The sequence below is a fragment of the Diabrotica virgifera genome, chromosome 6 (assembly GCF_917563875.1).
Source record: "Diabrotica virgifera virgifera chromosome 6, PGI_DIABVI_V3a".
Lineage (NCBI taxonomy): Eukaryota > Metazoa > Arthropoda > Insecta > Coleoptera > Chrysomelidae > Diabrotica > Diabrotica virgifera.
The window spans coordinates 104,746,589-104,760,588 of record NC_065448.1 but is presented as its reverse complement, the minus strand read 5'-3'; the positions used below and the strand labels follow the sequence as shown (position 1 = coordinate 104,760,588).

The 14,000-nt window shown below is 36.5% G+C and overlaps 1 protein-coding gene across 3 annotated transcripts in view; it reads right to left on the bottom strand.

The window, feature by feature from the left end:
* The window catches only part of LOC126885908 (glycerol kinase-like), a 208,334-nt gene that overhangs the window by 64,906 nt on the left and 129,428 nt on the right, over positions 1-14,000 (bottom strand). For all 3 annotated transcript variants that reach the window (XM_050652703.1, XM_050652702.1, XM_050652701.1), the window contains one exon: positions 7,196-7,454. In XM_050652703.1, the coding sequence (XP_050508660.1) occupies positions 7,196-7,454 (259 nt within the window). The remainder of the gene's footprint in view (positions 1-7,195; positions 7,455-14,000) is intronic.

Genomic DNA, 14,000 nt, shown 5'->3' with positions numbered 1-14,000 from the left:
AACGGGGCACAGTGTCCAAGATCATATCTGCACTATAAGACAAATAACAGAAAAATTCCTTAATTTTGACAAAGATATATACATGTATTTCATAGATATGCAAAAAGCCTCTGACAAGGTACCCAGATACCACATTTGGAAAGCGCTTGAACAGTTCGATGTTGGAGTAGAACTAATTGATGCAGTAAAATCTATGCACTGGAAGAGTTAGAACATTGTGCGAGCATTAAACTGTAAATCAAACAAATTTGATACTACACAAGGTGTAAGGCAAGGCGGAGTTTTAAGCCCACTGCTATTCATTATATACATGAATGAAGTAATAGAAAAATGCAGTAGACAGTCCCGAAAATTAGATTCAGGTTACTCTTCTTCTTCAAATGCAAATCCACTAATGGATGTTGGCGATCACATTTTCCATTAACTCTCTGTTTCTTGCAATGTGGATCAGTGATTGTATGTCGGTAATCCCTGTCCATTGCCTTATGTTTCGGAGCCAGGACATTTTCTTGCGTCCTATTCCTCTCTTGCCTTCAATTTTACCCTGGATTATAAGTTGAAGGAACTGGTATTTTTCGTTTCGCATGATGTGACCCAAATACGCCGTTTTTCTTTTCTTGATGTTTTCGAAAAGCTGACGTTCTTGGTTGATTCTTTTAAGGACATCCACATTTGTGACTTTCGCCGTCCATGGTATCTTTAGGATACGACGATAAAGCCACATTTCGAAGGCTTCTAATCTGTTTACATCCCTCGTTTTGAGTGTCCAGTCCTCTATGCCATATAGCAGCACCGACCACACGTAGCATTTAGTAAACCTTAGTCTCAGTGTAAGGTCGAACTCTGAGCAGCTCAGTACCTTCCTGAATTTTACGAAAGCTTGTCGAGCTTGCTCAATGCGACATTTTACTTCCCTGTCCGATGCCCAGTCTTCAAAAAGCCACGTTCCTAGGTATTTGAATTTGCTCACTCTCCCAATGGACTTAGTATTCAGTGTTATGGTGGAGTTTTCAAATGCATCCAAGTTTCTGGAGATGATCATGAATTTGGTCTTTTTGGTATTAATCTCTAATCCCATTCGCTTACTGTATTCTCCGATTATAGTGACAAGTTGTTGAAGATCTGCTATGTTGTCGCAAATTAAGACAGCATCATCAGCATATCGTATGTTGTTGATTAATACTCCATTCACTTTGATTCCCATCTCTGCATCTTCCAAAGACTCTTGAAATATGGCTTCCGAATAAATGTTAAATAAAAGAGGGGAAAGCACACATCCCTGCCGAACACCCCTTCTTATATGTATGGATTTGGATATAGAATTGTCTATTTTTAATTGTGCTGCCTGATACCAGTACAAGTTTTCAATGCATCTTATGTCTTTTTGGTCTATATCAAGCTTCTTGAGGATCTGCATTAACTTGTGATGTTGGACACGATCAAACGCTTTCTCGTAGTCTAGAAAGCACAGGAATACGTCCTTCCTCTGATCGTAACAATTTTGGACCAACACCTGTGTTGCTACTATTGCTTCTCTTGTTCCCAAACCTTGCCTAAACCCAAACTGAGAATCACTGATGTCCCATTCACATTCAGGTTACTATCGATTGAAAAGTATAACTCTAAGTGAATATGTATTTGCAGATGACATTGCATTGATAGCAAGTTCAGAGAAATCTTTACAAAGCAACCTAAATTTATGGACGAGTGAACTGGCAGACAAAGGAATGAAAATAAATTTAGCAAAGACCAAAACTCTACTTATATCCAAGACACCAAGAGAAATACATATAAACTTAGACGGAAATTTAGTAGAACAAGTGGAAGATTTTGAATATATAGGAACTATAATAGATGAAAACGAAAAAATGCAAAAGGAACTGAACAACAGAATTACGAAAACATCAAGACTATATCACTACCTGAATACAGGATTAAACCACCCTGAACCCAGTCAATAATAGAAAATTCTGAATGTAAGTATATCTAATTTTACCATAGAAAAACGTGTCGCATTATATCTTTCGGAAAGCTGAACAAAATCACCCCTACAGGGTTAAAACCACCCCGAAGCCAGTCAAGAATTGAAAATTCAAAATTCGGATTCCGCATTTAGTTTTAGTATAAAAACATGTACCGCTCAATTTTTTTCGAACAACTGAACAAATCAACCCCTATAAGTTTGAAACCACCCCAAACCTAGTCAATAATATCAAATTCGGGATCCATACTTAGTTTTACCATAAAAACATGTATCGCACTATTTTTAAAATTCGGGACTTATACCTACTTGAAATCAGCCCGAAACGATAGAGATAATTCGGGATCTGTACTTAGTTTACTAAGAAAGTAAAAATAAGACAGTGTATAAATATGTATATTAGGGTATAACGCAAGGATACCACTCGCTTCACGATTTTTGAATGACGCCAAATACGATTTTAGTCCCGTCAAAATTCCATACCGAGCGATAAGAAGTATTCACTTCGAAAGAGGGTTAGGTCGTCGGGTTTGCTCCCCGGCACCTGAAAAACTGACATAGCGGCACTTACTGAAATAAATAAAAAGGGTCAAGTAAACGAAATAATAGAAGAATATGTTTAGTTCTACAGCGGAGTCAATGAAGACCAAAGCGCACAAAAGGGAGTGTCCGTTGCAATAAGAAAAAAATATAATATGTCAAAGATTGGACAGCCATATATTAAGAATAATCAGTGTACATAGACAAGAAATTAAAAGGAAGAGATAATAATAATGCATAGTCAAAAAGAGGAACCTATTTACTGCCTTCATTGATTACAAGAAGGCCTTTGATTCAGTGCCGCATGAATGGCTTATCGATATATTGAGAATATATAATAAGTCGATGATAATAGTGACCTTTTTACAGCATATAATGACAGAGTGGAAGACTAGAATTCACCTTCAAATACTTGGTGAAAATAACATCGAAACTGAAAATATCGCAATCGGCGGGGGTCTTTTCCAAGGAGATTCGTTAAGTCCACTGTGGTTCTGTCTAGCTATGAACCCACTATCTCAGCTATTGAACTCCACTGACTCAGGTTTTAGCATCAAAAATAACAACAATGTGGTGGCGAAGCTTAATCATCTGTTGTATATGGATGATTTGAAATTAATGGTTTCCACTCGAAACCAACTAGATGAGATGCTAAGAACTGTACAATCCGTTTCAAATGACATTAGTATGCACTTCGGACTAGACAAGTGCCGTGTTTTAAATATAGTCAGAGGAAAAGTACAGCCCGGTGGATTCGATATGCAAAATGGCCAGAACGTCGAGGCCATGGGTGCAAATGATATGTATAAATATCTTGGAGTAAAGCAAGCGTGGAAAATTGACCATAAGCAAATGAAAACTGAGATAACAGCGGAGTTTATACGAAGAGTAAAACAGCTGCTTCGTTCACACCTTAACAGCAGAAATTTGTTTAAGGCACTAAACACCTACGCATGTTCCGCGCTTAGCTATTCGTTTGGCATTGTTAAGTGGACAAAAACGGACATAGAGAACCTTCAGCGAAAAGTAAGAACACACCTCACAAAGGTAAAAAAACACCACCCTAAAAGTGCAGTAGAAAGAACATTACCACGGAATCTAGGAGGAAGAGGACTTATGGATATAGGTGAGCAATTAGATAAACAAATTGCTAATTTAAGAAATTATTTTCAGTTGCAAGCTGAGACATCTACTCTACATACGCTACTTGCGCAGTAGATGACACAACACCGATCAAACCGAGGGAACCAGAAATGCGCATAAACCACCTCACTAAAGATGAAAAAATGCGCACTTGGATGGGTAAACCTCTGCACGGGCGACATCCCAATGAGGTCAGCCAAGACTATGTCGACAATACAGCGTCGAACTATTGGTTGACATCAGGAAAGATGTTCCCTGAAACGGAGGGTTCATTACTGGCCATTCAGGATCAGGTTATACCAACCAGAAATTACCTGAAATATATCATCAAAGACCCTCAGGTTCAAAACGACAGATGCCGATATGGATGTCAAGCCCAAGAAACCATCCAACATCTTACAGGGGGCTGCCAGGCATTTGCTGCAACTGAATACAAGGAACGGCATGACGCAGTGGAAAAAATCCTTTATCAAGAGATAGCTATCAAGCTATGACTTCTCCAAACGGACCATCTCCCGTATTATCAATACGTCCCTGAGAGTATGCTTGAGGATGGCAACTACAATCTATACTGGGACCGCACTGTGGTCACAGACCAAACAGTGGCACATAATAGACCAGATCTCGTACTAGTTAATAAATTAACAAAACAAACAACACTAATTGATGTGGCGATACCTAACAACAATAATCTACGTAGTAAATTTAGTGAAAAAATCGCCAAGTACAGAGATCTGGAAATTCAAATACGAAGGCAATGGAGAATGCAAAGTACCCAGACGATACCGATTATCATGTCTACTACTGGAGTCATTCCGAAGACCCTCCTCGAAAGCATAAAAAAGCTGGGTCTGAATGAACATCTTTATAAGACCATGCAGAAAGCTGTACTACTCGCGACGGCCAGAAGTGTACGAAAATTTTTGGGAGATACACCTGCATTCCAAGTCACCTAGGGCTCGATAACACGGACAGAGTCCCACCAGAGCTCAATCCTTTTTATACCGTTGGAGTAGGTATCTGAGATGAGTCAATTGTTCCCTTATAGAGGAAGTGTGAGTCGTATGGCTAAATCTGGATGCATAGTCATAATGGGAGTGAGTATATACCCTCATCGATGACAGAGACGGAGAAGAAAAAGATCAGTTCGAAGAAACGTAAACAGTTGGAAATTAATTATGTTGATGGGAGACGCTAATGCAAGAATTGGAAGAAAGCATACTAACCAAATAGTAGGTTTATACGGTGAAAATTTCTTGAATGAGAATGGAACGAGACTGATTGACTCGTGTGACGTGTGACCAGTATCCGTTAAGAATATGAAATGATTTTTTTTAGACATAAATATACATACATATATACAAAACCAGTTTCCAATAAAAAATCAATAATAGACTATGTTATTGTTCATCATCATCATCATCCTCCTCCACCACCAGCTCTTTGCGTCCACTGCTGGACATAGGCCTCCCTCATTTTTGTCCATTGTGCTCTATTTTGAGCACTTTGCATTAAATTTCTAGACATTTTCTTGAGATCGTCAGTCCAACGAGTAGGTGGTCTTCCTCTATTTCTTTTGTCTAATCTTGGCCTCCACTCAAGTAATCTCTTCGTCCAACTCCCATCACTGATTCGGGCGACGTGTCCGGCCCAGTTTCATTTCAGGGTGGCAATTCGGGAAATTACATCGGTAACTCCTGTTCTTCGTCTTAAGTCTTCATTTCTAACTCGGTGACGAAGCGATATACTCAGCATTGACCTTTCCATTTTCCTCTGGGCTATTTGCAGCATTTTAAAAGTTGTAGCTGTCAATGTCAAAGTTTCGGCACCATAAGTCATCACAAGCAACACTGTTTGTTTTGCTTGTTTTACGTTTTAAAGAAACTGGTATATCGCTTTTAAAGATGTCTTTGAGTTTTCCATAGGCTGCCCATGCTAGGTTTATTCTTCTTCGTAGTTCGCATGTTTGGTTGTCTCTAGTAATCTTTATTTCGTGTCCAAGTTATATGTATTTTCCCACTAGCTCTACTTCGTTGTCCCCAATATTGATATTTCCGCTAGGTACTAGGTTTGTCATGAATTTTGTTTTGGAGATGTTTATTTTAAGATCTGCACTGGCACACACTAACTGAAGTTCATGTAGCATTGTACATATCTCCTTAAAGTTGTCAGAGAATAAATCTATGTCGTCTGCGAATTTTAAATTTGGTAATCTTCTACCGTCAATATTCAGGTCTCGCTCTTCCCAGTTACGTTTTTTACAAGCATATTCTAGTACTGCTGTAAACAATTTAGGCGATAAGGTATCGCCCTGTCGGACTCCTCTGCCGATTGGAATATGGTCCGTGTTATTATATAGTTTCACCGACATAGTTGCGTTCTTGTATGTATTGTAAATTAACCTTGTGTATCGGTAGTCAATGCGGCACGTTTTTAGTACTTCCAGAATTTTGTCAAATTCTACCGTGTCAAAGGCTTTATGGAAATCTACAAAAGCCAAAACGAGTGGTCGATTGTATTCGATAGTCTTTTCTATTACCGTTTTAATGCTCTGAAGGTGATCATTTGTTCCAAAACCGGTACGAAATCCCGCTTGCTCCATTGGCTGGTAAAAATCAAGTTTTTTCTCAAGGCGATTCGTTACTATTCTTGTAAGGAGTTTGTATAAGTGACTAAGAAGGCTTATAGGTCTGTAATTTTCTAATTTATGGAATTGTTAGACAAGAGTAATGATTAAGGTCGAAGGAATGAGAGTATATAGAAGAGCCACCTGTGGATCAGATCACCATTTGGTGAGATCAAAAATATACATAAGAAATAACGATAACAACAGTCTAATAAAAATAAAAGAGTAGCCAACACACATACACTGGCAGGATATCTCAATAGCAGTATAAGCGAAAAAGACATATTAACACTGAGAAATTAACAACTTACATTCATATGCATCAGAAACAAGAACTGACACAGCCACAGCAAAGAAAGAAAAATATTAAGGAGCATATTATTTGACGAGTTATCAAACTGGTTCTATAGAGCAGACGATATAATTTTGAACTCTATATATCTAACTTGTAGTAGATATTCTCTTTAAAAGCTCCTAAACGTAATGCAGTGAAAGACTAATAACTATAACGTCTAAGTGAAATTTGGAAAATAGAAAAACAGGAAATATACGATAACGTCTGAGTGAAATAACTATAACGTCTGAGTGAAAATAGGAAATAAAACAGTGAAAGATATTGTAGAAGCATTTAGTTAAAAGAATGGAATAAACGAGGAGATAATAATGTTGTTAAGAAAAATAATTGGTAACTAATAACACATATTATGGCCTAAAAACCAGAAGGTTATATACATGGAAATCTCCATAAGACAACAAACAACACAGGTAGAGATCAAACTGATTATATATCATGATAAATTAACAATTCCAAAACAGCATTAAAAGAGTAGCCGCTAACCCTGAGGCATTGACTGAGACATTGGCTCTTATTAAAATTCAATAAGTAGAACATTGTACAATATTACCTATAGCATTACATAAAGGCTGTCCAGTATTTTTATCCCACAAAACAGTTGTCTCCCTTTGATTAGTTATTCCAACACTTACAATATCTGCATAATCAATATTTAATTTTTGTAAATTATCACAAGTAACTTCTATAGTTTCTTTTACAGCATGAAGGATAACCATGGGATCTTGTTCAAACCATCCTTCTTTAGGTACAATGGAAGGAATGTCTACCTGATGGTAAGTAAGGACTTCTGCTGTTTTGGAAGCAAATACCTAAAAATACAGTAAGATTTCTGTTTGATTTTGTTAAATATTTCAACTTTTTTAACGGATAATATAAAGCCACCGAACAAAAAATGAAATTAGAACAAGACTTGCAATAAGCCTTTTTGGGGTTGACAGGTTAGTTACTCCAAAAAAATTACATATAATAAAACTTTTTGTTTATAATATCCTGAATTTTTAAAAACAAACATTTGAAAAACCAATTTACGCTCTCTCGGTTACTTTTAAACATACATATATTGGAGAAATATTTGTCCATATAATACATAAATTGTTTAAAATTCAGCCAATTTTAAATTGTTTGTGTAAAACGTCAGTTTACATACTTCAAAAGAACATAAGCGTTGATGAACCTTTGATTGCTTGGAAAGGCAATATGCTTTTGGCGCTTTCACATTCACTTCTTGGTAAAGGTTATTGTTTGGTTTTGGGCAATTATTATACAAGCTGTGATCTCAGTGACAAACTATTGAAGCAAAAGACTGTGTGCACTTCAACCATGAGAGTAAATAGAAAAGAGCTACCACCAGAAGTTAAAAACAAAAAATTAACAAAGGGTGAATGTATCGCAATGTTTAGAAAGAAACAAATGATTTTAAAGTGACAAGATAATAATGACATAGTAATGGTTACCTCCATCCATGACGATAGTGTTCAAGCAATGTGATAGACAAGCCGAAAGGTATTGTGGATTATAACAAGAATATGGGGAGTGGATTTAAAAAGTGATAACTTCAGTTTGAGTTTTTATTGATCTGCTAAGAAGAGATTAAAGAAATATTACATGAAAGCTTTTCGCCATTTTCTGGATATTGCCATATTTAATACATATTATCAAGTTTATAAGAAACTTGGAAGCAGAAAAAGGCTGCATTTCAAGATTAATCTCGGTGAAATGATACTAGAAAAATATGCCAATGTATAATTCCAACTGTTGACAATTGTTTAACAGACCTTCTCGACTAACATAGCCACATTTCCAGATGTTATTCTGCCAAGAGATCCTCTTTCAAGAAATAATATGTAGCCAGCGTGTACCAGACCAGTGGAGGACGAGTATAACAATACCTATACACAAGAGAGGAAACAGCAAAGACCCTAGCAACTACCGTACCATCACCTTGCTGAGCACAACTCTTAACAAAAATACTTGCCAATAAAATAAATGAATAATACACAATTAGTGAGGAACAACAAGGTTTTTGGAAAAATAGGTCCACAATAGACGCCATATTCATAGCCAGACAAATTGCTGAGAAAGCACTGGAATATACCTGCATTTATGTGCTTTATAGATCTGACTAAGGCCTTCGATTGTGTAAGATTGGAAGATTGCTAAAGGAGAAAAATCAGCCCAACAAGATGATAAGGATAATTAAATACATTAATACGAAGAACAAAACCAGAATAAAAGTTGAGAATGAACTAACATCGGAAGTAGAAATCAACTCGGGAATCAGACAAGGGGATAGCTTGAACCCATTGCTTTTTAGTTTAGTCATGGACAAAATCCTAGAAAACATTAAAGGTACTGGAAAAGGATATAAGATGGAGGAAAAACAAATAAAAATCCTCTGTTATGCTGACGACGCAATCTTAATCTCCGATAACGAGGATAACCTACAGCGAATGGCACAAACTTTCAATACAGTGGCGAAGAACTACAACATGAACATATCAACAGCCAAGACAAAATCCCTGGTAGTGTCACGGGAACCCATAAGATGCAAATTAGTAATTAAGAACGAACTAACTGAACAAGTCCCGAGATTCCAATATCTGGGAATCGAAATATGTAGTTATGGAGATGTTAAAGAGAGCGTCCGAAAGCAAACAAATAAAGCCAATTACGTGTCAGGATGTCTGAGGGATGTCATCTGGAGAAACAAAGATATGAGGCTGGAAGGGAAAGTACGCATATACAAATCATGTGTAAGACTGATCATGACGTACGCGATAGAAACAAGATGTCACACAGCAGAAACCAAGAGGATACTGAGAACATCAGAAATGAGAACGCTGAGGTCAATAACTGGGAAAACACTGAGAGACAGAATACCGAACGACAGAATAAGAGATCTCTGTAACATACAAGATATAGTACTGTGGGGTAGACAGAGACGACGAGGGTGGAATCAGCATGTGACGAGAATGAACAGCGAGAAAATAGCCCGTATAGCCAGGGATTCTAAGCCAACAGGCAAGAGACCAATAGGAAGGTTCTTTAAAAGGTGGCGAGATAGCTGGCAGTCAACATCACAGCTACGAATACAAGCTCAAAATCGGTAAGGAACAGGCCAAGAGGCCTATTATAAGAAGAAGAAGAAGAAGAAGATTCTGCCAACAACCAAACAAAACCCAACAAAGCGTTGCACACTGTATAACGCTCAAGGCATTCGTAAAGAATCCCTGTACTGATGCCATGACTGCACTGTAGGATTTTATGTCATTACGATTTAATGCTGTTACAATCATTTTTATTTATATGTTTATAATAAAATCATCATCATCAACAGTTATCCCATCTATTGTGGTACCTATGTAAGCCTCCCTTAGATTCCATTCCTCCATTCATTTCCATTCGTTTTGTCTATTTTTGCTTTCATTAGTGGTTGGTGTTATCGCTTGATGTTATCAGTCCACCTCTACTTCCCTTACTTGCTCTTGGTCGCCATTCAAGAATCTGCTTCATCCAATGGTTGTCTTCCAATCTGATATTATAATGTTAACTGCATATGGACGATTTCGTCTTTTTGTAACTTTGTCTCCATCCTCAGGTTCAAACTGTAGTTCCAATCTTTTAATAACCTTTCAGTCCCATTCTCTGTACCACACACCAAGCCTATCTCATCATCCCAAGAGTATCTCACTGACTTTACCCACTGTTTATGAAATACAAGCTTAACAATGATTTTACAGGTCTTTTCTTTAATGTTTTTCATACCCTGTGACTACATAATTATGACATAATTAGCCCTGTGATGGATGACCGAAGTTATCGTTAACGTAAAGTTATCTTGTAGTTATGTTATAACCATCGAATTGGTGTAATGTATCATACTTAACTTAACTATTTGCGTTATTTCTTGACAGTTCTTGAGTTATCTGGTCACTTTATAACGCGACGTTAAACCTAAAGTTATGAGATAACTCTGTAGATATGCAAGGTTAGGTTCATCTTTTGACTTGTTTTTAGACAGAAATCAAGTGAATTTAGAAGCTAGTAATTTAATAATTAAGAATAGAAGGGTAATACAATTTTAAAAATTATACAAAAATCAAATCGAGCGATATAAGTTGAAATTTTATTTTAAGTACCTACTGAGCTTTCTATCCATAGTTGCCAGATGATATTTTATAAATCCCCCACTTGGAAACTGAAATTCCCTGAAATTGAAGCTCAAATACCCCAAAGCCCCAAATTTAAATTGTTGCCGCATTTTAATAAATTATTAGTCAAATGAAGAGAACAGTAAAGCAAAATTCATACTACAATATCAACGAGGGCCATGGAAATAATTCATAGTTCCTATCGTCTTCGATTATATGGGAGTATAATATACAGTTCTATGTACATTCGCAAATTTAATTTACCATGACCCCTTAAAATCATCCATAATTTTCCGCCCCCAAAAAATCCCACTACAATTTCGGCTTAGAAAAATTTCAATAGACGCTTTCAAATTAACCCAAAATTTTGGGAAAATACACCAATCTGGCAACCCTGTTTCCATCTACCGTTTGAAAGCAACTTAGAAACACCAACGAACCAAAACAGCTGTTTGCTGTTCGGTCATCGGCGGTAGCCGACGACGGGTATGTTCGGAACAATCTCTCGCGCTCACTCCAACTTGTACTATTTGTACATAAGGTTCTCTTTGTTACTTCAAAATTTGTTCCTCAAAACTTCTTTCTAATATAACGTTGATGATATAACTATCTCATAACTGCGAGCGATACATCACACCAAATTTTACCTATATAGTTATGGATGGGCACGTTATTCCTGAGAGTTATCTTAACTTTAACTCAAACGTTAAACTTAACGTCGGTCATCCATCACATGACTGAATATGACTCATTAAAAAAATAATAAGAAGTGTAAACATTCAAGCAGAAGGAAAACCACAAAAACTTTAAAGCTTTTATAGGCAAAAAATAAATGGAACATTTTAAGATATTCTCATTTAAGGCACATATTATCCACTATGTTCGTGAACCTCTTGCGCTCTACGCTCGCTGCAACTGCTCCAATAGATATGCATGTGCTCATCTATATACAGAGTGTTTGGTAAAGCATGGGCCATAGCTTAACCTTAGATTCCTGAGGTTAAAATAGGTTCATTTAAGCTAACTTACCTTAGTACGAAAGTTGATAATAATTGAAATAAATAAAAAAATTAAAGGCAAAGTTAAGCTTTTATTTTATTTATTCTTAAATATTTCCTAACAGGAATGGGATAATAACACGAAGTTTGGTAATCGGGTTTTTTTTGGATGAGAAATCAAAATTCCTCACGAAAAATGATGTATTACCCAGAGGGCGCCACGTACGCCTTTCAGCGCTCATTTAATAGGTTAAATTTTTTTTATTCAGACATTTTTTATGACAGCCATGGCATTAAGGCTATCTGCTCCCGGTGAGGGTGGTTATCCCTTATCCGAGGGGTGGAATAATTGATACGATTGAGTTGTTTTATTTACACTCGCATGAGCATAAGCTGGTAGCACCGCACCCAAAGAACGTCTCGTGAAGAAAAAGAGACACTATCTTTAATGTGGAAATATTACGTCTGATCACAAAATAGAATGACGAATGTCTAATATAATAATAAGAATTCCCTTGTTATAGTTTTGCTGTTTATATATTTAGAAATGCCTATTCAGCATCGACCATGAAAAGTGTTTATAATTGACTCTGCAATTATTAGTGAATCGTGATCTAGGATAACAATATTTATATAATCGAATGAAGGTTGTAATGTTGTTATGATGACATAAATAACTGAAAGTAATTATCGTAGATAATTACAGGGTGTTTTTAAGATATATCTACTGAGTACAGATGAATTCTTGTACACCTTCCCTTTTTAGGAATTTTCCGACTACGGGGAGGGAAATTTGCAAGTCGTGCTACCAACCCATACTGTGTTGTAATCAATACAAAAATTTATTTTATATACAAACTTCCTAAGCCTACGCAAATACATAAATAATATAAAATGTTCGTTTAACAACATTGTTTCGTAACACTTGTCACTCACTGTGTTTTCGGATTGTAAGCATATAATCTATTCTTATGTATTTCCTTGATTTTATTGTTTTCTATTCTGATTTTACAATTAACGCTATTTACTTCTGTTATCGTGAAAGGACCTACATAAAGACTATCAAACTTACCATTCTCTTCCCTTTTTACAAGGACTAGGTCTCCTATTTTAAAGTGTTGTGGTGTTGCTTTGAGCTTATTCTTTTCTTGCCGCTCTTTTTTGTGTTTTAACAAGAAGGTTCTGGCTCTCTCGTGTGCGCTTTGTAGTTTGTATCGTAACTCATTGTAGTAGGCATCTATATTGTAACATGGTTGAATCTCATGTGTAAGGTCTTCCGGTATGTTAACCTTCCTGCCATATAACAGTTCGAACGGTGTGTATCCATGATACGCGTTAGGGGTTGTATTGTAGCAGTATGTGAACATTCTGCAACACACATCCCAATTTTCTCTGTCTTCGTCTATGAATGCTCTTACGTACTCGTTCAACGTTCTGTGTAGTTTTTCGCAACTTCCAATGGACTGTGGGTGGTATGCCGTTGAAAAGTTGTGTTCTATTTTTAATAGCTTTGTTAATTCCTGCATTACTTCGTTCTTATACTCTGTGCCTTGGTCTGTTCTTATTTGCTTCATGAGTCCGTATGTTGGTATGAAATGATCAAAGATTCCTCTTGCTATTGTCTCTGCTTCTTTATTGCACACTGGTATGCTGACCGCGTATTTTGTCAGTTCACACAACATTGTGATACAGTATTTATTACCTTCATTACTTCTCGTGAATGGACCTATTGTATCTATGTATACTATGTCCCATGGTTTGGAAGATGTGTCCGATATCACGGACTCTTCGACATGTGTTCTTTTCGGTTTGTTAATTTGACATTTGTGGCATTGTTTTACGTATTTTCTTACGTCTTTTTCCAAATTTTTCCATCGGAATCTTGCCTTTAGCTTCTTAATTAGTCTGTTATTCCCTACGTGTCCTCCGAACATCGGGTGATTATGGTATTCTCCTATTAATCTGTGTTTTTCTTTGTCATCTTTTATTGTTTCTGGTACTTCACATATGTACATTTCTATATTCTTCAATTTTTTATTTCCTTCTTTAATAAATTCATCAATTGTGCACATTTTAAAAATAATATCATTTACGTATATTTTTACTTTACGTACTGCATTCTCTACCGCCAGCTTATCAAGCTGTACCAACGCTTGGTTTAAATCGAAACGATTCAATCCTGTGGCTATGCTTTTGCTGCATTTTA